At 46.4% G+C, this 25,448-nt stretch overlaps 1 protein-coding gene across 1 annotated transcript in view; it reads left to right on the top strand.

Moving 5' to 3' along the window:
* EMILIN2 (elastin microfibril interfacer 2) overlaps window positions 1–8,212 on the top strand; it is a 278,099-nt gene extending 269,887 nt beyond the window's left edge. The window contains exon 8 of the mRNA XM_078687463.1: window positions 7,259–8,212. Coding sequence (XP_078543589.1) covers window positions 7,259–7,596 — 338 coding nt within the window. The 3' untranslated portion in view covers window positions 7,597–8,212. The remainder of the gene's footprint in view (window positions 1–7,258) is intronic.
* The last annotated feature ends 17,236 nt before the right edge of the window (window positions 8,213–25,448 follow it).

A 25,448-nucleotide genomic window follows, 5' to 3' on the forward strand; every position in this document is an offset into this window, starting at 1 on the left:
ACTCTGCTTCTGTGCCACCCCTGACCTCTGTGTGGGGCTCTTTGCGTGTATGTGGGGGGCTCTTTGCGTGTATGTGGGGGCTCTTTGCGTGTATGTGGGGGGCTCTTTGCGTGTATGTGGGGGGGGCTCTTTGCGTGTGTGTGTGGGGGGGGCTCTTTGCGTGTGTGGGGGGGCTCTTTGCGTGTGGGTGTATGTGGGGGGCTCTTTGCGTGTATGTGGGGGGCTCTTTGCGTGTATGTGGGGGGGCTCTTTGCGTGTGTGTGGGGGGGCTCTTTGCGTGTGTGTGGGGGGGGCTCTTTGCGTGTGGGTGTATGCGTGGGGCTCTTGCGTGGTGCTCTTGCGTGGTGCTTGGGGGGCTCTTGCGTGTGGGGGGGCTCTTGTGTGGTGTGGGGGGGCTCTTGTGTGGTGTGGGGGGGCTCTTGTGTGGTGTGGGGGGGCTCTTGTGTGGTGTGGGGGGGCTCTTGTGTGGTGTGGGGGGGCTCTTGTGTGGTGTGTGGGGGGCTCTTGTGTGGTGTGTGGGGGGGGGCTCTTGTGTGGGTGTGTGTGTGCAAATGCAATACGTCTCGCATTTGCGACAGAGTAAGCTATTGGCAATGCTATTTATTTATCTGTTTTCAAAACCAACACAAATAAAAAGTTTGTCATATACAATACCAAAAGCTCTAACTTTTCCGAAGGCGAAACCGTTGCATTGTAAATGCTTGTTTACAAGATGTCTTGGCCAAGGTTGAAGTGGGGGTGGGCATTTGCCTAGACCATGTTGGCCCCAACACCAGGATAGTTGAGGCATTTAATACTATATGCCAACAAGTGAATATTGATCTGATGGCTAAAACCAAACGGCTAAGGCGCTCGACCTCGGAATCTGGGTTCGAGTGTCGGTAACGACGCCAGAAAACCCCCTGTGATTCTGGGCAAATCACTTAATCTCCCCGTGCCTAAAATGAAAGTGTGTCCTCATGTAACGTAACTGGTGCTATGTAAAGCGCTCTGATAACTGATTCGGTTCGGTTCTAGTTCACGCTATATAAAACTCTGCAAAAAAAAAAAAGATGGTTTGATTCAAACTGCACCAAGGCACACTCTGCTCTTTTAAAAGCATTGAAGGAAACACCCAGAAATAGAGCACATATAGCAACCCTCAGGAAACAATACAAACAGGCCATTCAGGGTCGTAAATCTCAGATTAAGGAAGAGGCCTGGACTGACCTGCAATCAGAAGAAGTCTTGCGGGACAGTTCCAAATTTTGGGCGGTCATTAATCAGCCCTATTTCTCTGGGGTGGAGAACCAGGGTGTGGAATGTACTATTCCAGATGAGCAGTCGCTTGCCCACTTTGGAAGCATTTACAGCCAGTCAACCCATGGGCCTACACAGGAGACTTTATCTTTCCACCATGTTGCGCCAGTTTTGGCCTTCGGGGAGGAAGACGTGGAAAAAGCAATAAATGAGACACTAAAAAATAAGGCCCCAGGCCCGGACGGGGTTCCTGCAGACCTATATAAGTGTGCCCCGAAATTTTGGGCAAGGATATTGACCAATGTTTTTAATGCCTCAAGAGATAACAACTTTCCTGCGTCTTGGGCAAAGTCCACCATTATACCTATTTTTAAAAAAGGCCAAAGGGGTGATCCTGCCTGTTATAGGCCTATTTCCCTAATAGACTCTGCCGTTAAAATCTTGGGCAGAGTCATTTTAGGTAGATTGACAACATGGCTAGAAGGTAGAGGAACCCTGTCTAATGCCCAGTATGGCTTCAGGGCGAAAAGGAGCACATTGGATCAATGCTTAAACCTTCAATTGCTTATCAGCAAATATATGACCGCGAGGGAGGGGTCTTTGTATATGGCCTTTATGGACCTCTCCCCAGCATTCAACCTGGTCAATAGGTCGAGGCTGTGGAGGGTCTTTTTGGACATGGGTATTGACCCCCCGCTGGTTAGTTTTTTAGCTGACCTTCATTGTGGCTTACTGACCTCAGAGTCACTCGGGAGGGGAGGTGCACCAGTTATTTCAAGTCGGAGAGGGGGGTGCGGCAAGGGTGTATCATTGCCCCCCTCCTCTTTACATTATATATAAATGCTCTTGAGCCAGCCCTGGCCGACTCAACGGTGGACGTTCCGCGTGCAGGGGAGACCAAGATTCCGGTCCTCCTGTACGCGGACGACGCCATTCTTTTGGCACGCTCAGGTGTGGCCTCAACAGACTATTGGCCTCCTTCGGCGACTTCATTGGACCTTAAAATTAATACCCAAAAATCTCAGGTCATGATCGTTGGACCGGCCAGTAGGAAAAAGAAAACAAAAACATTTTTTTGCACAGGCAAAGAAGTAAAGAGGGTTCCAATCTTCACCTACCTGGGGGTCGTCTTTGACGATAGAGGAACGTGGGGACCCCAATATAAGTCAAAAAGCAACGCAGTAGCAAGATCGGCTGCAGCCCTGTTGAGCTTTGCTAAAAGGACGGGGGCACGACCAATGGAGGCTATCCTTAAAGTATATAAAGCCAAATGTCTGGCCATAGCCACCTACGGTTCTGCCATTTGGGGGTATACAAACCCTGATATCATCCTGAAGGTGGAGAACAAATTTCTAAGATCCCTGCTTTCCGTTACCCAGTCCACTCCCATCTTTACAATACACTCAGAGCTGGGCATGGGGTTTGTAACAGATTTATTAAAATCCGCACCTGTAATTTGTTGGTTAAAAACCTGGCTTAATCAGGAAATCTTCTTAAACCATTCGATTCTTAAAGACTGCCTTGCCATGGACAGAGACCACAGAATCCCATGGCTGGTTTATGTCAAATTGATGCTCACGAATGCGGGGCGACCTGAGTTCTTTCATTTCCCAGAACGCATTAAAAAAGAGGATATTATGGAGATTAAATCCGCATTGGTAAATCTGTTCATGGCAGAGCGGGAGGAGACAGAGATGGAAAAACCGTTTGTCAGAAGGAATTACGCACTTATAACTGTTCCGGGTCCTGAACCCTATCTTGTTCTAGTGACTAGACCGTTTCATCGGTTTCTCTTAACCAGATTCTGTTTTAATTTGATACATTTTATGTTCGGTTCTTATCCTACTTGGGACACTCCAGAAAACGCAAGTCCATGTGATTGTGATCACTTTTCCACACAGGATACACTACATTTTACCATGTTTTGTCAACACTATGCACAGATCAGGAAAAAATATTGGTTACCTATTTTGCGGGAGGCGGGCTTCTTACAGGTTAGGCCAGCGCTCCTGTTTTTACAACTTTTATCGAGTGCACGTGTAACATTTCATGTAGCAAGTTTCCTAGTCGCGGGTGTTTGCATTAATAAGAAGCGTTTTAATTCACGGCTTAGACCTATTACAATTTAATTACGCTAGCTGCGCTGGTGCCTTCTTAATTTTTAAGCTAACTGCCAAACGGAAGTTTTAAAATGTTTTATTGAACTCATGAGATACGTTCATTTTAACCTTGATATGTTATTTATATTTATTCCTCACTTTTCCAAGTGGATGTACTGTTGTATTGTATTTGCTGTGATTATTCGTATTTTGTGTCTTTTTTTGATTTTTATTAATTGAATAAAAGTGATTGACTGAGTGGCAAGGGTTATTTTAAGATTTAGGTTGGGTAGGGTTTTTTGGGTGGCAAGGGTGGTTTTAGGGTGGGCATGGGGTCTTTGGGTGGCAAGGGTTATTTTAGGGCTTGGTATGGATTTTTGGGTGGCAAGGGTATTTTCAGGGTGGGTATGGGTATTTGCATGGCACTGGTATTTTTTAGGGTTTAAGGTGGGTATTGGTGTTTGGGTAGCAAAGTATATTTTAGGGCGGGTATGGGATTTTGGCTGGCAAGAGTAATTTTAGGGTTAAGGGTAGGTATGGGTTTTTGGGATTGTGAGGGAATTTTTAGGGTTTAGGGTGGGTATAGGAATTCTAACACACACTCAGGTCAATATCGCATTTATAAGGTCTAGATAAACCACTGCATCTCTGTTGAATAACTGGAACAATTTCTCCACCTATCTTGAGTATGTTTAATATAAGGCAGTTAGCCCGTTATGAGAGTATAGGTATGGATGCCTCGTGGGGCGAGCAGTGATGGAAGGGTAAGCTTGCCCAGTTAAAGAAAACTTGGGCATAGAGCTGGGTTTTGAATGTCGACTAAGTTTATGAGGCAATAGACCGTAAATCAATAGCTATTAAACACTGACATTGAATAACTATTCTAGCGCTCAATTTTTTTTCTTTTCATGTTATTCCATTTTAAATGTCCATTCCCTCGCACCCAGCATTGTATTTCCTATAAGTCCTTTTGACAGATATCCTCTCGCACTGACCTAATGACCTATACGCCTCTTTCCAAAAGAAACACATAACACATGGTCTCTGTGGAGATTTGACTTACTCAACTTCAAATTGGACTATCACACGAACAAAAAAACATGATCACATGTCTAGTGAATTTCCTTTACCTATAGGTCCTCTTTATGACTTGTGGAGTGGATGAGTGTTAATTAAAGCATACACTAAATATGTTACATTGGGGGATGAATGCTAAATACCAACTATTCTGAGTTCTGCAGGCCAGAATGAGGCATAACATATGGTATAATTTTTGTTTGCACCAATTACTGTGTGCTTTGCACATTTTCTAACCATTTTCACGTAGATTATTTGGCAGTTTTCTCCTTGCGAAATGTGTCTGGGTAAATTTGTGAGTGTGGGGCAATGATTACTTGTGGCAATTTCCTCATGCGCTAATTACATCCTATGGTGTTTTCCTTGTGTATAAATGAACACGCAACTGGACTTCCCATTTGTGCACAAATTCCAGTTTGTGCACAAACTGAAATTCACCTCATTTCTCGAAATGAGGGTCTTAGGGACATTTACTGAGTTTCCAGATCAGGGTGGGAGAACATATCTTGAAAATTTGTGACAGCCTCCATACAAACCCATTTGATGAGGAAAATGCCTTCATTGCAGCTTTGCACACTCCTGTTACTCTATTTCCTATACATGTCCACATTGAAAAAAATGCGTCCTCTTAATCCAGTAGCAGCACAGTATGGGAAATTCTCATTAAATACCAGACTGAGAATATTGCTGGCTGTAAAATCTTGGCTCTGCTAACTGTTTTGATTAAAAAACGTATGACTGCCCTTAGGTTCTTAATTCATTATCTAAGAATGTTAGTTCAATGAGCATTTTGTTCTCTGTAGACTCTTATTTTGGTTAGCAAAAGAGACAAAAACATGTTGAATGAAGCTCTGATGTTCAGTTGTATAATATGAGCACAAGAAGCTAAAGCAGCTTACCAAAATTGTCACTTGACAAACATGTTTTCTGTAAGTCTTTGCATGGAGGCTTCCTTCCCCCAGACCCCCACAATCAGCCACTGTCTCAACTAGATAGGGAGTCCCTTTCCCCTCCCCCAAGTCCTCTCTCTCTTTATTCATCTCCAAGGATGTGGACAGAAGGTGCTGACGTTCTGCTAAGTATTGCCTTTGGAAAAGCCTCGTTAATTTGCAATTTTCAGTATTTTTGTTTGACTACATCCTCTTCCATTAGGATTAGTTACCAGAAGACATTTGGGGCAGAAGCATTGATGTGCTGGGAAAACGGTCTTAGACTACATTGTAAACCTGGGCCTACATGTAATGGAACTGCAAACACTTTGCATCGGGTTTGCATCCCATTTTTCAACACAAACCCGATGTAAAGTGTTGTGGTGGGATTTACTTTGGATTGTAACAAAGTACTTTGCGTCAAGGGGGCATTCCATGGGTGGTGCATGGGTGTTCCACTGCAAGCTCTCTTATGTTTTGTCATCAATCCCTATCTACAAAGAACTGTAGACAAAGATGTGCGCCAAAATCTTGCACCTGTTCGAGGCAGGCGTAACAAAAAGAAATGGTTTCCTTTCTCCTCGTTTTCCCCACGTTGCATGTGTACCGCATTGTTGTACAGCACACATACAAAGTGGGGGAACGCCTTTAAGACGCTGCTGAAATCTATTACTAGTTACAGATACAGGCTACATCAACAATGCTAAACACTGTAAAAATACTTTGCTTGTTCAGATATCAGCAAGGGTGATCGGGTAGAGGAGCAGTCAAGGCGAGTTTGCTTGGAATATGAAATTATAGATTATACTGACCAGTAGTTTCACTCTGCAGGTTTAAACATACAGACAAACTACTGTGAAGTTCAATTTAAAATATAAGCAAGTTCAATGCCGCTAATGCAGCAAAAATCATTAAGAAAATATGGCATTTCTTTGGATCTAAAAGGGGGTATTGTAAACCATTCATGAAAAGTGGCTAGAAATTGAGTTTTGGTGATCGCTAGTGGACATTTGACACGAGCGCTTGTATCACGGCTCATCTGGTGCTCTTAGTTCACGTGGTTCTGTTATAGCCATGAGTTTTTTTATTGTGACACCTAAAAAAATCCTATAACATGCAGGGTTTTGAACAAATGAGGAGCATGTGGAGAAGAATGGCTTTGTGTTTCTTACGTTTAGAAGGAACAAAAATACAGAGAAGCATGTTGTAATGTTTGCTACCAGGGCCCAAATAACAGATCAGGTGCTCTGTTCCTGGTTGGCCCTTGCTGTGTTCCTGATTATGGAAAATGTGAGCTTCCCAGGGCAGACACATACGCTTGTCTCCACTGAAAGCAGTGCATTGGTCAAAAGTGGACTGGCTGTTTGAAGCTGTTGACCAGCCTTTCCCTGCCGGCAGTGAGCCATTCTCTTTTTCAAGGGGGAGCGCGTATTGCTCCACAGGTGGGAGTAGCATTTGATTGCTATTGCCTGTGGGGACCCTCAGGGAAGGGTGGGTGGAGCTCTAACTGTGCTGCTTCATATGTGGCGCTAAATCTGTGCACCTCCCAACCGCTTTCTTGCCTCTGCGCCCGTAATACTGCTCAGGCGCACAGGGTTCACTCAATTGGTAGGCCACAGTCTGATGGAAATGAAAGACCTCCTCTTTGTTATATGTCTGCGCAAAATGTGCAGTGTTGTGATCTAGATCACAGAAAGGGCCACAGCGGCATATGTGGTCTCTTCTGTAATAACCAAAGTACCTCATCCGTGCAAAAAATCAGACACAAATGCCCTTTGTAGAACACTGTAACTTAACCCATTGTTTTTTTATGTCCAGCCATGCTTTTGCATTTCAAAGTTTTAGAACGCTAGGATTTGCAGATGAGATGTATTTGCCCAAGCTTGAGTAATCTGGTTCTTCTGTTTCCTCCAGGCATCTTCACCACTCCTTTTGAAGGCCGCTACCTCATCACGTCAGTCCTTGCTCCCGAAAGAGACCGGTATGTTGAAGCGGTCTTGTCGGTCTCCAACGTGAGCATTGCACAGATGCACACCTCTGGCTATCGGAGAGAGCTGCTGGAATACCACAAGCCGAACTCTGGGAAGCACACATGCAGCGGCCCGGGAAGCTTTCACCTGGTCCTTCATCTCAACGCGGGGGATGAAGTAAATGTTGTCATCACTGGGGGCAAGTTGGCCAACACAGACTCTGACGAGATGTACTCCACATTCAGTGGGGTGTTTCTTTATCCTGCCCCTGCTCACAGATAGCTCACGCTTAACAGAGCACAAGCACAAGACAATCTGGAAGGAAAAACAAAGTTTAAGCTTTAATATATACCACTTATGTACTTCACTTGTGAGGACTGTATTTGTATGACCGACAATGGCTTTTTTCTACTATCCTGTGAAGTATAACCCCTCAAGTTACCACCAGGTCACTGAACTCTTTATAGTTGTTATATAACTTTTACCTTGGCCTCTTCAACCCCTTACTCGCAGCTCCTTAACGCCTCATCTTGGATTTAACATAAATCTGGATTTACTGTAAATCTGAACAGAGCTTCAAGAATTGCATGCAGGCGAACCTTTGATGCGCCATCGAGGACACAGTTTGCACAATTCTGGTCATGGTCAAATTTGCACCTTTTCTTGCGACTCAGGGGTTCGGTTTTACATTCAGTTATATTTAATTATGAATCTGTCACATATAGTTAATTACGTGTTCTTTTATTTGCAGAACTATGTAAATGTTGGTTCTCTTGCCTCTTACTTAGGACTTGAACCACTTGGATGAAATTTGCATGTCTTTCAAAATTCTTTCGCTGTCTCCGATTTGATGTTTGTTTTTTCCTGCTCCACAATACACTGTATTTTTTGACACCGACATATGGCCCTTTCATCCTGGAATCCTCATTCGATACAGAATACCCCTCTACTGGTTCTGTGATACCATTGCAACATGTGAAGAGAAACAACGTAACTATGTGTGTAGTGCCTCACAGCTGACTTTGGCATGTTCAGCTACCGCGCGTAATGTATGTGCAGCTCAGAGAGATAAGGCCTAAGGGACAAATATAAGCTTCTATTCACTAAAGCAAGGATTCAGGTGTCAACTCCGGATGGTTTACTCCTAAACGTGGAGTAAACTGCCGTCTGCTATTAAGAAATTTAGAAACAATCCCAGGAATGATCATGGGGAACTATGAAGTGCATTTTGAAAACCGTACACAAATATACCTTTTTTTTACAAGTAACTTTGTTTCCCACTACCCGTCACCCCCATTACATATGGGGAGGTTCTCTTCCCTTTTTCACTTTGGACAGACACGTGGTTGGAGTACATTTGTGTGCTTTTGCTGGGTGAAAATCTGCCGGCAGAACATAAGCAAATAGCCACAACGATAAAGGTTTGTGGGTGTTCCCCTTCTTCTACAGAGTAGCCACCCTGAAATTTCCCCCATTCCATCATTAACATGAAGTTTAAAATTATGCCAGATCTGTAAAAAAAAAAACACAAATGTATTTGAACAGTTGAAAGGCAGCACAATTTAAGATTCTGTGAATCAAAATGTGGATTTCCCGTTTGCAAATGATCTCGTCGGTGATAATCATGTTCGTAAATCAGATCATACAGTTCGAAAACAAGTTGCCTTGCTTTACATGCACCTTCTGCTAATAACCAGTCAAGTTGCCCTACCAGAGCCGGAACGACCATTCTGATTGAGACATTTCTCCCGTAGTCCGCAGGCTCAGGAGCTGCTTTCAGAGCAGAATGGGATGCCATGACCCAACAGTGCCCCAATGTCCACCTTTTAGTTGAGTCCTCTGCAAAAAGGGGTCAGTTCGAACATTTTTGCCAGGGCTTGTTTAGGTTCCCAGTCTACCCACGATCGCGCAACATTTCAGAGTGGCAAGTGGGGAGTTACACATTATGTGCCATATTTACAACGAAGTAATGCAGCGCGGTGCTGGAAGCCATTTGGCTGCGCCACACTGCATTACTTTCTGAGCAAAGGGATAATCTCTGAACTTTCCCCTGCGCTGGTGCACAATTGGCTGCCATGCACCAATGCAGGCACCCTTGCACCAGGATGCAAGGGGGCCTGCGTTGCGGGGATGATTGTTTTTATGCAGGAAGGGACACCTTTCTGTACGAAAACAATCACAAGATTGTGTTTTCCTCTTTCTATGTGTGTTGCAGAATAGAAAGAGGAAAAAACAAGGAGAAATAAAGTATTTCTCCTTGTTGCGCCTCCTTACGCCTCTCCGGGGGAGACGTAGGACTCTGACGCATTCCCAGGTTTATGAAACGTAAATCTGGGAATGCAGCAGAATCCATGGGTGTTGCGTGGGAACAGCCACAGCATCACCCATGGAACACCCCTTTCCCACAAAGTGCTGCGTGAAAAGGAGCCGTATTTACAAGGACACGAAAACCCACGCAGGGTGGCTTTACTTGTCCTGATAAATACGTAGCACCTCACTGCACCGCCGGTGCGTCACAAAAAGTGGTGCACCGGCAGAGCATGGGGCTTATAAATATGCCCCTATATGACTCAAGTTAAAAAATATTTTTCTTTCAAAAGTGAAAAATATGCCAGAAAAAGACTTTGGAGGAGTTTTGTTAATAGTCTTGCTGCACTGCCTTGTTCGAGAGGGAACGAGTAAAACAGTGCCATGTCCACTAAGATATGGCGCTTCTGCTCTTTTCCCCAGTGCGCGCGCACACAAAAATATGAATATATATTCCCCCCACCCCTCCTTGCACAATAGTGCAAAAGTGTCTGCACGATGCCTAACAAAGGTTTTATACGGGAAGTGTGTCCTTCTAGTACAAAATAATATGCCTGCACAAATTTTAAAACTTTTCATTGTGTGCTGTGTATTGCAGCACACATGCAAAGACAGATAGGTTTGGAGAAATAGAAACATTTCTTCTTTTTAACTCCTGCCTCAAACAGGAGTGTTTTTCAAGACCAAAGCCCTGTCTACTATTATTAGTAGATAAAGCTGTGTGTCAAAAACCGTAGGTGGCTGTATGGGAATGTCCTGTGACACAAAGCAGCGCACAGCGCCACTTTGTGCTACTTTCAAGTAAATTTCCAGCGCACTACAAGTTCTACGCTGATAAGTCCCAAATAAACATTTTGCACTGGTGTACATTACTTTTCTGAGGCAAGCTCGGCACAAAACGTTAGTAATCTGACACAAAATGTCCACTAGATATGATTTTAAAACAGAAACATCCAAGTACAGCCTGCTGATGGTCATCTAGGCACATATGTGGAAGTTACATGAACTTTGTTTAACCTCTCTAGTCCGAGCTTCCATGTGGATGGATAGGTGAGAGCAATCTAAGGTGTGTGTCAGAGGAGCAGTCTGGGAAATGCGATGCAAATGAGAAACACTAACTTTGTGGACATTCAGAAACATTTATCATGCATTTCCTAAGCATCATCAGGACTTCTTAACTCCTTCTTGAATGATAAAGTGATGTGGAAAGTGTACCAATTTTCACAGCACGTGTGGAAAAACATTTAATGGAAAAATAATCCCATGAAAAAAAAAATCATTTTTAGCAAATGTTGAGTTTACACCTGTGCTAGGCTGAGAGTTTTGCTAATCAGTTAACGATCTAAAAACGGATGCAAAGCATAGGCGTAGGACACTCATCAAGTCATTTACTTTAAACTAGGGGCCTTATTTATGAAGGCCTTGCGCCGCCGGTGCGTCACTTTTAACATGGGAAAAAGTGAAGCACCGGTGGCGCAAGGCTTTCATAAATGAGGCCCTAGGTGCCTTAATCATTAGGTCAGAGGTGTATGGCAACGTTGAGAGATTTTATTAATGCAGATTTTACAATGATTTCAAAATGTGGAGGTTCGTGGTGCACCAGCACAGAGGCAGGCTGGTTTGATTGAATTACACCTTGCAACACTTCGCACAGACCCTATTACACGTCCATATTTTGATATGGCAGCACAAAACACAAAATAACGTGGTTTGTACAGGTTAAATGGGAAATTATTTAGCTTTAGGTTTTAAAAGCAAAAGCTCTTCATACTTTCAAAAAGGAGCAACACTTGAAACAAGCCTGTGTCAGACAGAAAAAAGCACACCACTGAAAAACGCTCATTAATAAAAATGGCGAGTTCTTCACCCGCACTATAAACCCCATCATCCTTTTATGTTTGAATGATGGGTGTTATTATACCATAAAGCAATAGCCCATTTCAATAGTGCTTATTTTAGCCAGTCGGTGTGCAGGTTTTTGAATCTACAGGTCCCTGGGTGAGCCTTAACCATACCATACCATACCATACCATACCATGATTTAGCAATCACCGGGACTTCAATACGGAAAACTTGGTGCACATCCCACTCCATTTTTGGGACTGCATTAGGCTCGACAGAGCTGATCAAGGGTTAAATCTTCTCCATTAAACTCTTAAGGGTTAACCCCAGCTTGATCGCACAGTGTCTTAATAACGTGTTAAATATTTGTGGATTCCAATTTTATCCTGGAACATATAGGCGTCTAGAGTAGGCATCAGAAAAGTTGACAGACAAAACCTACAATGGCAACACAATTAAAATGCCCAAGTTTAGATGCAAAACGTTTGGTTTGAGTCATATCCTGAAACAAATATTTTGAGTCCGAGTTCTGGGCTTGCTTTTGTGATAACAAGTCAAAAGGCTGCCATTCACAATATGTACTATTTTTAGTGTGGATGTTTGCATAAGCATGTTTGAAGGAAATACATCCGGCCCAAGGATAGGCCTCCAAGGGTCCATACAAACGAGAAGGGTCTTCCTGACGCAATGAAAGTATGTAAGAATATTGCATCTGGAGGCTCTCTGTAGATGGATGTCATGTTTTCATGTCTGGTTTCTGAGCCTCACTAGAGGAGGGCTGCTGATGGATAACTTACCGAAGCACGTAGATGGAACAAAGGCGTTTGCCGCTTACGCTAGAGAAATGTACGCCATGGTGCCTTAAAAGCAATGAGTAGAAACTAAAGTCTACATATTGCATTTATAAAATATGGGGGCATATTATCAAGGGCCGGTGTTAAAATTATCACCGTTTTATCGGCAGGAAACTGCCAATAAAACGGCTTGATAATACGCCCTTGTTAATTCCCATAGAAGCCCATGTTCTGATGTTAACATGGGCTTCTATAGGAATTAACAAGGGCGTATTATCAAGCCCATTATCGCCGTTTTTTGCCGATAAAAAGGCGATAATTTTAACACCAGTCCTTGATAATATGCCCCATGGTTCTGTGTTACTAGGCAACGGTTACAAGTAGCTTCCCAAACGAATCGCAGTACACCAGTTTACCTGGAGTAAACATGGTAGTCTGCACCACTCTGGTTCAACCACTCCAGCTGCCTCTACAGGGACAACACTCCTCACACCGCACACGCCATCCATTCCCTCACTGAGGAGGAAGGTTCTTTTACTCGCGGCAGAGATGGAACTCATAGATGCTCCACAATGGCAACGCCTCATCTTTTTGCAAATATTCAGCAGAGCAAAATGGCTGCTCCTGTTAGGTGCAATTTTTGTATTTCTACCTGTATTTTTGTAATCGTCTGTTGTAATATTCACACGTGAACCCATGTGACTTAACTTGCCAGTGATGTTCCCCAAACATTAAACAATTACCAAATATGCCACAGCTTTATTAGAAGATAAAAAAGAAATGCATTTTTTTAACAGTGCAAAAGAAGAGAAAATCCTTTCCCTCTGCGACTTAGCTATGTGCAAAGGACTCAAATTAGTCATTACTCCACGTACCAAGAGACTCCAATGCATTATCAAATCAATTCAAATCCTGGAACAACCCACAAACGACTAAAGAGAACTGTGGCCTGGAAACACGTCAGTGCTGTTGTCGGATCAAATGCTGCTGCCCTTTGCTCTTATTAAATGGTTTTAGTTCTCTTTTTTAATCATGACGCTGGAATCTGGGGACCACGGTTCGATCCCCGGCTCCGGCGGCAGGTTAGCCCAGCACCATGTGACTCTGGGCAATAGCTCGCTTAATCTTCCCGACGGCCCCCAGCGCCTAGAGACCCTTACGGGTGATTGTGCGCTTTACAAATGTGGACTTTACCCGCAGACCCGGAAGTATTTATTACGTTGGAATTGGCAGACATAATAATTAGAGGGGTGTAACTACTTCTCTGTGCTGGCGACCAACCTCACACAGACGTTTTCACCGAAGACGCCAAATCCGACGGATGTTTACTGTAGAACAGCTACTAATCCCTAACATGATGTGTATTGCATCAAAAAGTGCCGCAGACGTGCACCAAAGGTTTTATAAACTGAACAAATTACAAATGCTTTTTGTTTGAATGTATCAGTATCGAAGTAAATTAAAGAACTTTTGTACATTTTAGTCTGTGGTTTGTGTCGCGTCATCTCTGCCTTCTAAACTCCAACCAGATGTGTGTAAGCTTGACGAAGTCAACGCTTCCTGCTGGGGCGGGAAAAGCTTGACGGAGACGGGGGAGGGTGTTAAATTTAGATCCATTCGATAACTTGTCAAATGCATGGAGTCATTATGACCTCATCGCATAGTTTTGGGTAATGCAATATTAGGGGCTCGGTTGCCTGGCAACAAGACAGGCCTTATTACAATGTGCTGCCTGCACCCTGGGTACGGATTTCAATGCTAAGAGCATGATGGCACAAAATACTTCAAAAAAAGCCTGAGCTAATGTTTTCTCAGAGAGAAATTCCACTTTCGTTTACCAAAGTCAATGGGGGAATAGGTGCAGGGTCAGCCTCTACAGAGAGACGTAGGGTCAGATTTGCTAAGGACTCACGCCACGCAGTGCAGCAAGGCCAGTTGCCGTTCTGAGTTGCGTGAATGGGAGCGAGTTGAAGAGCGCAGTATTTACAAAGATATGGCGCTCTTCAGCTCTCTACCAGCGCTGATGCACTATGGCCTGGTACTACCTATACCCCCTCCTCCCTTGTCAAGACCCCGATAATATCATAACAAGAGTTTTTTGGATGAGGGGGTTGTAATTCACCCCCGGCCGTATTTATTAACATAAAAAAATCAAACAAAATTAATATTTACAATATTTACAAAATACGCTGAAAACTTGGAATGACATTGATTACATTGATAAGTACAGATGTCAGATGGCTAACCCCAACATAACTCTAATACAAGTTATTCCTATCCGAATCTAAAACATATCATCATCAATAATCATAATAGCTGTTACTTTTCTGCGTATCCCTATTCTGGTGTCAGATCCTTATCAAATTATGCCCGCCCTCCCACCGGAGTGCGCATGCGCAGAGGGCCCGTTCGCCGTGAGGGTACCCCCCCCCCCACCCGGTTACTCCCATACACTCTGTATATTATCTCCATAAGGGTCCTTGCAGTTCTGCGCCCTTTACTGGTGCCATTGTGCACGTGCAGGGTGGCCAACCAGCCTAGGTAAAGCATAACTCCCCTCTCCCCCGCACCCATCCAGCCAACCGGCTGTAGCTGCCCCTGGAGTTCTAGGAGAGACACTTGTCCCTGCCCCTTGGGCGACGCCATTCAAGAATGGCGCCGCCCTCTAAGGACCTTAAATTTACTGCTCACCAATCATGACCTTACCGCCACAGGCCAGCATAGTTGACAGACTATCTGGGCCCCCCCAAATTGCTAACTAGAGGGTCATATCCTGCTTCTGAAGCCACCCAACCATGCTAGCAGATTCTCAAAAATGATTTCATTACCTACCATAGACAGGTGGACACCATCTTTTAAGAAGCATGGCTCCCCCCCTAATACACCCATGGGCGATCGTCTTTAAATTAGGAGACCTAAACAACCTCTCTATCTAATTATTGATCCTCCTTACTGAGTAATTCAGTGCCCTCACAGACTCCCCACCCCTCCATTGAAATCTGGTTACCATCTGTGACCATACTATGGTACACCCCTGGCATGCCTTAGCTAACCAACCTACTTCCGTGATTATGGTTTCCACTAGCCCTCTTCTACCCAGATTTACCAGATCAGTCCCTCCCAGGTGCAAGATAATGATATTGGGGAGAGCCCCACCCTTGCTCAACAGGTCCCTTACAAAACCCCTGAACTGACTAAAGCGGAGAACCCCTTTTCCATGAAATGACACCCTAAAACCAGCCTGCTCAGCTCTGGACTTGTAATTCCCTGAAAAGAAAAATGTATTCGAACGTCTCACATATGAATGGCCAATAATCCAAATGACATGTCCTGGTTTCTGTGGACGTGCACGTCCTTGTGTTGATTGTAGTTGCTGATGTGCCGCCGCCAGTTTCCCCCCTGCGTGACAGGCTTGAGAAACTGTAAATGTAAGCAGAGAAGGAACATGCATCAGCACTGTGCAAATGTCCTATTCACAACATGTGCAGCCGCACATAGCGCTTATAACAATTGGAGGACCACCTCCCAATCCTTTTAACATTGCTGCTGTGAAACCGCTTGCTGTCGCCTCAGTGAAAGCCCCTATTCTGAAAGAATGAGTTCCAAAGCAACTAGGATCCAAACCTTCCTTCTGTACTGCCATATCCATGACTCTCTTATACTGAAACCTTGTGAGCTGGGTACCATCAGCATCACCTTGTACTAGGTCTCTGCTGTAGGAATGCCTCTAACTGTGTCACGGGGCAGCAAGGGTTACCATGTGCACGATGCAGTACTACCCCCTCTCCACGGGCCTCTTGATCGTTTTTGGATTTCCTAATGGATATCAATAAGGCGTCGTCTTGCACCTTTGCATGTTCTAACTGCAGACCCCCTTGCACATCTTGTTTATTCTGGGCCACCAATTCCCCTATCCTAAAAGCACCATAAAAAGCGAACGAAAAGGCAGCTCTGAGCAGCAGGGATTCCCCTGTGGTGCTGCAAATGACGTCAAGAGCCCCCAGTAAAGATGTTAGCAACTCCACCCCTATTAGACGTCTCGTGTCTGGTGCAGACCCCTGGAGGCACTGCCACCCTTTCAAGGCTTTCCTAACTGTGAAGCTGTTGGTGGGGTCTCCCCTGTCCCTAGTTGGCACAATGGAGGAGATTAATGCCACATGAAGCCTGGCTTCTGCCACTGAGCGCACCTCTTTTTTTAAAGCACCTAAGTAAATCAGGAGTGCCCCTGTGTCATGCCACTTCTCTGCCCAAACATGTACAATATGCCCAAAACGCCCCTTCATAAGCTTTCCTGGTGCTGGGAGCTAGGCTAGCTGCCAAGAGGTTCGGTAGTTGGGGGCACCAATCTGCCAAAGTACCTCTGGGAAGGATGTTGGAGTCGCTTCTGCAGAGGGGAGGTGTGCCCTGAAAACCTGCATCTTAAAGCGAGAAATGCCTCAGCAGCATAATTCAACACCCCTGGCACATGTTTAGCTTTAATCTGCATGTTCAATTTCATACATAACTACACTACCTCTTAACAGGCGGAGAGTCATTTTACATCGTGCTGCTCGTTGGTTGATGCATTCGACTACCTTCATAGTAACCGACCAGAACACCACTGATTGATTACGCAATCTTTCAGGCCAAACTGTTAATGCAACCCAGATGGAAAACAGTTCCAAGAATCCAATTTTACCTGTCACTCCATTCTGCAGCCACCATGCCGGCCAATGCTGAGCACCCACTCATTACCGAGTATGGCACCAAATCCCACACTACCTGCAGCGTCAGTCCATAAACCTAACTCCGCAGAAGTAGCGGGTGGACCGGGCCAAACTACCCTGCCATTGAAGTCCTGCAGGAACCCCATCCAAATCCGCATGTCCTGCCTAACCTCAGCCGACAGCCTGGTGTGGTGGTGTTTTTCTTTGAGGCCAGACATGGCCTGGGAGATGGAGCGGGAAAATGGTTGTGCCATCCGTATGACTCTCAGAGCAAAGTTCAACTGCCTTACCGTCTGCTGTAACTGATGCAAGGTGACCCTATCCTTTGCCAGGCATTGCTGCAATGCTGTCCTGAATTTAGTAATCTTGTCTGCTGGTAACCGGAAACACCCTTGGACTGAATCTAACTCAATGCCTAAGAATTCTATTGTTGTCGTTGGTCCTACTGTCTTTCCAGGCGCCAGTGGAACCCTAAAAGCCTGCATGAGCTTGCAAAATGTTTGAAGTGCCCACGCACACTGCCGGGTGCCCACTGACCCCAAGATAAGAAAGTCGTCTAGGCAGTGCATGACAAACTGATGCCCTGTCGCCTGTCTAAAAACCCATTCTAAAAATGAACTGAATTTCTCAAAGTAAGCGCAGGAGACCGAACAACCCATGGGCATACACATATCCATGTAAAATTTACCCTGGAACTTAAAACCCAGAAGGTGAACATCCGATGGGTGAAATGGCAACAAACGAAAGGCAGACTCAATATCAGATTTTGCCAGCAATGCACCAGGGCCCAGGCCCCTGAGCATCTCCACCGCCTGGTCAAAGGAAGCATATTTTACACTACAAATCTCATCACTGATAGCGTCATTCAATGAGCTGCCTTAGGTGCTGATAGATTAATATATCAACCTGAACTCTCCATCCTCTTTTTTGGGAACCACCCCTAAAGGGGAGCAGACAAAATTGTGTACCGGGATGCAATCAAATTGCCCAACTATTCTGCCCAGGCGTAGTTCCTTTTCAATTTTGGCTGCCGCCACGTCGGGATTGGTCTAAACAGAAAGTTGATTTTTGCATTCAGGTGCCCCCATGTAGTCAGGTGCTGGGATCCTAAACCCATACATGATCGCATCTAGCAATGTCCTAGCAGTGGAATGATAAGGGTACTTGTTCAGCCAAGGAGTCATAGCCATTACGTTAATGGGTGAGTGTGCCATATGTTGTGCACTCCCCTCACTCCTGTTTCCTCCTTCCCTTATCTCTAGATTTCTTGAGACATTTGGACTCTGGTGCGATGGGTTGGCAGAGATAGAACATATGTGTTTGAACTTGCACATGCCTGGAGGCCTAGTACATGACCGCCTATTAAAATCCCAACATGTCCCTTTCCGTCCTCCCCCGCTACCCAAACTAGTGTCAGGGCCTGTGGTTTGAGGTGGCCGAAAGGATTGGAATGACTGGCCCCTGTTATTGGACTGCGCTCCCACCCTAAACTGATCTAACCACAAGATTGTGTCAACGCGGTCCCAGGAAAGGGATGGGTCAGATGCCTTAGCCTTCCTAAAATCTTTATCATACTCCTTACAACCAATGCCCCCATACTTATCATGAGCCATAGTAATCCGGCTCTGGTAGCATGCCATCTCTGCCTGTATGTTAAGAAAACGTTCAGTCATCACTGCCATGAATACTGAGAAACCTCTAATCCAGTTATTCAAGTTCTCCTCAATCCTGAATTTTAACAGTTCACGTGCCGATTCTCTAGGTAGCATCCAGTCCTTCTTTTTCTTTGCTTCCTCCCTTTCTATTTCACCAAGAAGCAATAAGAACATACTAACATAACTTCCAGACCATATCCTTTCTTTCACCTCTTGTGTTACGTGTCTTGCCAAATACTCCCTCCCGGTGCGGGATTCACCCACACCCAGCAGCGGCAATGTTAACTGCTTACCTACTGGAGCTGCTCCAGCTGGTTATGTCAACTTCTTCTTCGCCAGGCTCTTCCTTGTTGGATTCAAGTGGGGATACCCCACCGGTTGGATTGGGAGGGAAAGGTGTACCCAGGCCCTCACCTGACGTACCCCCAGGTGTTGCAACAAACTGAGCTACCATCCTTCTTGCGTCTGCCAGTGGGTCCCCATGCTCTTCGCCTCTACTGATGCAGACAACATCCTGGCCTTCCCCAACCATGGGAAGACTGCAGTTAACTGTGACACTAGATCTTGTGGAACCGGGGTATTGCCCACATGGGCATCTTTTGGGTCTAAACGCGCCAGATTCACTGGAACCTGAGCGCTGCTTCCTGCCGAGACCACCCTGTAGGAGAGTAGGGTCTGCAATCCTATGATCACCCAGATTTTTGCTTTTTGCTTCACTGGTTTTACGACTTTCCCTGGCTGTGGGCCTGCTAATCAGACCCACAGCCTAGCTGTTCTTTCTACTCCAAATTGTACCCAGGTACTGAATTGGCACTGGGCCCTCTCTTGTGTCCCTGTAACCAGGGCAGAGGTGTACCCAGAAGTCTCCCAGGGGCTGCAGCATGTATTATGCCACCCCTGGGTTGACTAACTAAACCAGACACAACTGGCTGCTTGACAGCTGGGGCAAGGTGGTGTAATCACCCTTTGCTTTAGATATAGTATTCCTATATCTAAACCTAAAATGGACACATATATTCCTATTAGTCACTCCTATGGCAGGCCTTAACAATCCTGAAGGCAGAGTGCGTGGAATAATGTGAAATGGTGCTCTGGCATGAGCTGAGCCCGTTTGCAGCTTGCGGAACCAAGTCCTAATAGCTGTTCCTGTATGTAACTGTGAACCCTGGTTAAAGTCAGACATAGCCTCAGCTCCACAAGATGGATGCTGCTACCGAGACACAAGTCTGCCCTCCTGCTGCTGGGAGTCCTCCCAGCGCGGGAGGCAAGGACAAAGGGTTTCCTGCCAGGGGCGGTGCCAGCACCGTCCCAGACAGGATTTTGTGTATTCTAGGTAGGCAGGGCTTTAGAGGAAGGTGACTGCAAGTGGCACCCCGGTGCTCACTGTGCATATGCCGGCTTGAACCAGTTCCAGGGGCACACCAGCCCCTGAGCTGGGGAAAGCCCGGCATGGGAGAGGGGTGTAACCACCCCCCTTCCTAGTCCCACCCATAGGGCAGGACTTAGTCGCGTGCCGGCCCCCTTTTGCAGGATAAAGGTAGGAGCAGGCCCCCTTCCAAATTAGATCATCTTTGAATCCTGAACCGACTTTCCACGAAAGGAACTCAAGACTCTTCTCAAGATTTCTCCCTTGTGACTAAGGAGTAGTCACCCTGCAGCAGCAGGCACCATCCAAGCATCGCGGTCTGCTGTAAGTCTCTCCTCCGGATCAAGACTGCCCAGCTCGACGAGAACCGGCTTCCCTGGCACCTCTGACCTCTACCTGCATCTTCAGCCCAGCTGAGACCCGTGGGTGCGATGAGACCTCGAGGGACCGGCCATCTTCAAGACTGCACGACGCTTGCCCAGCACGACTCCTGAGTGACCCTCGACCGAGTGCTTTGGTGTAAGAGAAGCCCCAACCCTGAGCAGCTCCAGCACCGAAGTTCAGCCCCCTTGCATCCACGAGATCTGCGTGGGGCCCTTCTGCTCTTTGCTGCTCACCGCGTTGTCCAGGTCACTTGCTCGTTGGCTAGTGGCCCTCTGACGACGAACTTCGACGACAAACACCGCTGGTCTGGTTGCTCCAGACTGGCCCTTGCTCCCCTCCAACAGAGGAGCACCCTGGACCCTCCTGGTCCACTCCAGACGCCATTTTAAGTCCACCGCGTGGGCTTGCATTTGCCAAGACTTGTTGCCCCAATCCTGGGTCCAGCGACGTCGACAGCAGATATCTTCGTGGGACAGCTCGGACCTCCATCCTGGTCGCCGACAACGCCTCCTGGTCCGAGAGACTGCAGAGCCCAGCAGCGCCCACTCACCTGGTTGAGGTGACTTCGTCCGGTGCCACTCTGGTGCCCACTTAAATCACTGGCTAGTGATTCAGAACTTGGTCCCCTCTGCTTACAGGTCTCCTTCTTCATCGATCCAGGCTTGGATCACCACGAACTTCTTCACTGGTCGCCTGCCAGCAACTTCTTCCTTCAGGCTCCTGGTTCATCAACGAAGAAACCCGACGACATTTGAACCCTATGCAGCCGCAGCCCCTGGGCTAGGTAAACCGAGTACTCCGGTGCTCCAGCGTAGACCAACTCTCTAAGTGTCTAGATCCACTTTCGTTTTTGACCTACCTAGTCGGGTTCGCCCGAAAACACTAACTTTGCTTTTACTAGCCTCCATAGACTTTTTCCCGCCTTACGCGTGAGAGTTCCCACTCTGCACACGACGTCCCTAGGCCTCCTGCTTGTAATCTAAAGGTTCAGTAGTCCAGTCCTAGCGATCCTAAAGCCTATGAGAATAGTTACTTACCTGCTAGTAATTCGCATTCCACTTGTATAGTATATGGTTTTTCGTGCCCTCGGGCATTTGTGTAAATTGTGCGACTTTAAGTATTTCTTTAAGAGTTTTGTTGTGTGCTTAGCTCCCTGTCTCATAAAGAGCCAGGGTAGTCTTGTTATAATTAAATATACTTCATTTTTCATAACAACTTGTGTGGTGTCCTTTCACTTGGTGTTCAAGGGGTAAATGTGATGGTAAAACAGCTGGCTTAACACGCCCTCTAGAGTTTAGCCTAAAGATTGCACGTGTCCATGCTACTAGGATAGCTGGTCTATCAGGTTGACTTACAACCAAACATCAATAAGGGTTGTTTGGACTGATACAAAGTGTTCACTAGAATAGTGAACATTATATATCAGGCCAACTTCTCACTTGCTTGCTGTTGTTTTGCCACACGTATCCTAAGAATATCATGTGAAAGATCACATAAGTACTAAGGTACATATAACTTAGCTTAGAATACTCTGAGTTCTACTGAACCAGCTGTTTTAGCTCCTAGGGCTTAGCACACCCTAAACTACAACTCTTAGCAAGGGATCAGTAGGCAAACAAATAGTGTAGGTAAGTGCACCACTTACACCTCACTAGAAAAGCATGTCTACCCATGGAGAGTCTCCAGGGACTCCCCTTGTGGCTGTTGACCCTCCACAGGTCATCTCAAGATATGCAGCTCTCAATTTCCAGGAGTTGAGACACTTGTGTACCTCCAGGAAATTGAAACAGGGGTCTAACCCCACCACTCCCATTCTGTTAGGTCTCTTAGAGACATATGATGCTAGGAAAGCCTCTCATACAGATGGGAGTATACCAGCCTTAGAGGGTGCCCTTGGTGATCCAGACCTCCTTGACACTGAAAATGCAGTTGAGGAGGAGGAAGAAGAGGAACTCTCTGGGGATGAGGCAGACAAGAGGTCTGAGTTAGTCAGCAGACTTACTAGGCCCAACTTAGACCTATTTAGGGAAGGAGCTGGGGGACCCCCAGTGCTGACCCTAATGAGGCCTAACCTTGGAGTTAGAAGAGATAGATCTCATTCTAGGGACTCCAATAGATCTCTGCACTCCAATGCCTCTTCTCAGAGGAGAAGGAATTCTCCCCAGAGGAGATTGACTTCCCCTCAGAGAAGAGAGCATGAAGCAAGGATGAAACAGGATAATCTGAGGATTGAAAGGGAAGAACTTGCCCTGGCCAAAGAGAAGCTTGCCTTTGCTAGGGAGCAGCAGATGAGTGGGGTAGTCCCCACTGGTGGCAGCAATCTCCCAAGAGATAAAGAAAGGAGTTTAGATACTAAACACCTGAGTAAGATAGTGCCCCCCTTTAAACAAGGGGATGACATCCACAAGTGGATGGCTGCTTTGGAGAGGGCCTGCACTGTCCAGTGCATCCCCCAAAGTCAGTGGGCAGCTATACTGTGGCTCTCCTTTGAAGGCAAAGGTAGAGATAAGCTCCTCACTACTAGAGTTGAGGATGCTAACAATTACAAAGTCCTGAAAAATACACTGGTTGATGGGTTTGGCTTAACCACTGAGCAGTACAGGTTGCTGTTCAGGGATACCCAGAAAATTCAGTCTCAGGATTGGTCTGACTTTGTGGATTGTGCCACTAAGGCTTTGGAGGGCTGGTTGCTGGGCAGTAAGGTTACTGATTATACAGGGTTGTACAATCTGATCATGAGAGAGCAGATTTTAAATAACTGTCAGAACCAGTTGTTGCATCAGCACCTTGTTGACTCAGATCTGACCTCTCCCCAAGAATTGGGAAAGAAGGCAGACAGATGGGTCAGAACAAGGATCAAGCAGAACCAGACTCAGAACCAGGGTGGTCAGAAGAAAGCAGACCAAAAGGGTAGTAACAAGAGTGAACAAAATGACCAGAAGTCTTCAACAGGTCCCCAACAAACCAAAGAGGGTGGGGGTCAGGCTTCACAGCAGAAAAAGAAGACTCAAGAAGGCCAGTCAAAAAGGTGGTGCCAGTACTGTAAAAGTAAGTCTCACTGGTTTAGTGAGTGCACCAAAAGAGGAGGGCAAACTCCTACCACTACAGCCCCTAAGGCAACTGCACCCCCTAGTACAGTCAGTAGTGGTAGTGCACCTCCCAAGGGAATAGTTGGGTTAACCTTGGGAACTGAGGGGTCTGACAACTTAGTTGGCACACTCACTCAGGCTGTCCTTGTCTGTACAGGGGATATGGATATGTCCCCTGATGTCAGTCCCAATACTTTGGGCAAATACAGGCAGACACCTTTGATAAATGGCAAAATGGCTCAGGCCTATAGGGACACTTGTGCCAGTGTCACCATGGTGACACCTAACTTTGTGGACCCTGGACAGATCATGCCAGGTACAGATTTCCTGGTGACCAATGCCAGCAACGTCACTACCAGTCATAGTATGGCGATTGTTGCTTTCTCCTGGGGAGGGGTAAGTGGCCAAAAGAAAGTTGTGGTTAGTTCAGACCTCCCAGTGGATTGTTTGTTGGGCAATGATTTGGAGTCATCACTATGGTCAGAAGTGGAGCAGATGACTCACATGGAAATGTTAGGCTTGCCAGCACATGTTATTGCTGGGACTAGGTCACAGGCCAGAAGATGCCCCACTGAACAGGTGCTGGATCCTGGAACAATGGACCAGACACCTTCCAAGAAGAAGAGCAGTAGGGTTAAGGCATTGCCTTCCCCCTTGCCCCAGGTTGAGGATCAAGTCTCTGAGGAGGCTGATCTGAGAGAGCTGAGGGAAACTGAGCCTAAAGAGCTTGAACTAGATCAAGTTGAGTTTCTTGGCTCAGGGGGACCCTCCAGAGAAGACCTGGGGAAGGCACAGTTAGACTGCCCTTCCCTTGAACCCCTCAGACAGCAGGCTGCTGCTGAGGCTGCAGGGAACGCCACAGGTGCCCACAAGGTATACTGGGAAGATGGACTCCTGTACTCTGAGTCAAGAGACCCCAAGCCTGGTGCAACCAGGAGGCTGGTCATCCCCTTGTCTCAGAGGGGTTTCCTTCTCACCTTGGCCCATGAGATTCCCCTTGCAGGTCACTTAGGCCAGACAAAGACTTGGGACAGACTTGTCTCACACTTTCACTGGCCTCACATGAATGAGAATACCAAGGAGTTTTGTCGCTCCTGTGTCACTTGCCAAGCCAGTGGTAAGTCAGGTGGCACAACAAAGGCCCCCCTCATACCACTACCTGTGGTGGGGGTTCCCTTTGAAAGAGTGGGGATTGACATTGTTGGTCCAATGGAACCCCAGACAGCATCAGGGCACACGTTTATACTGGTGGTGGTGGACCATGCCACCAGGTATCCTGAAGCTATTCCACTTAGGACCACTACAGCACCTGTAGTGGCAAGGGCCCTAGTTGGAGTGTTCTCCAGAGTGGGCTTCCCTAAGGAGGTTGTTTCTGACAGAGGTGCAAACTTCATGTCAGGATATCTGACTGCAATGTGGAAGGAATGTGGTGTCAACTACAAGTTCACCACACCCTATCATCCACAGTGCAATGGGCTTGTTGAAAGATTCAACAGGACCCTCAAAGGGATGATTCATGGACTACCTGAAAAGCTCAGGCGTAGATGGGATGTCCTGATACCCTGCCTCTTGTTTGCTTACAGAGAGGTCCCACAGAAGGGGGTTGGCTACAGCCCTTTTGAACTTCTGTATGGGCATTCTGTAAGAGGACCCCTGTGTTTGGTGAAGGAAGGATGGGAGAGACCTCTCAAAAAGCCTGCAACCAACATAGTGGACTATGTACTTGGTCTCCGCTCCAGGATGGCTGAATACATGGAGAAGGCATCTAAAAACCTTGAGGTCAGCCAATAACTCCAAAAAGCTTGGCATGACCAGAAGGCTGTCCTGACTGTGTATAAGCCTGGACAGAAAGTGTGGGTGCTGGAGCCAGTGGCCCCAGCAGCACTCAAAGACAAATGGTCTGGGCCCCACACAATCATTGAGCAAAAGGGAGAGGTCACCTACCTGGTGGACCTTGGAACTCCCAGGAGCCCCCTCAGGGTGCTCCATGT

This window comes from Lissotriton helveticus, chromosome 4_1 (assembly GCF_964261635.1).
Source record: "Lissotriton helveticus chromosome 4_1, aLisHel1.1, whole genome shotgun sequence".
NCBI classification, from domain to species: Eukaryota; Metazoa; Chordata; class Amphibia; order Caudata; family Salamandridae; genus Lissotriton; species Lissotriton helveticus.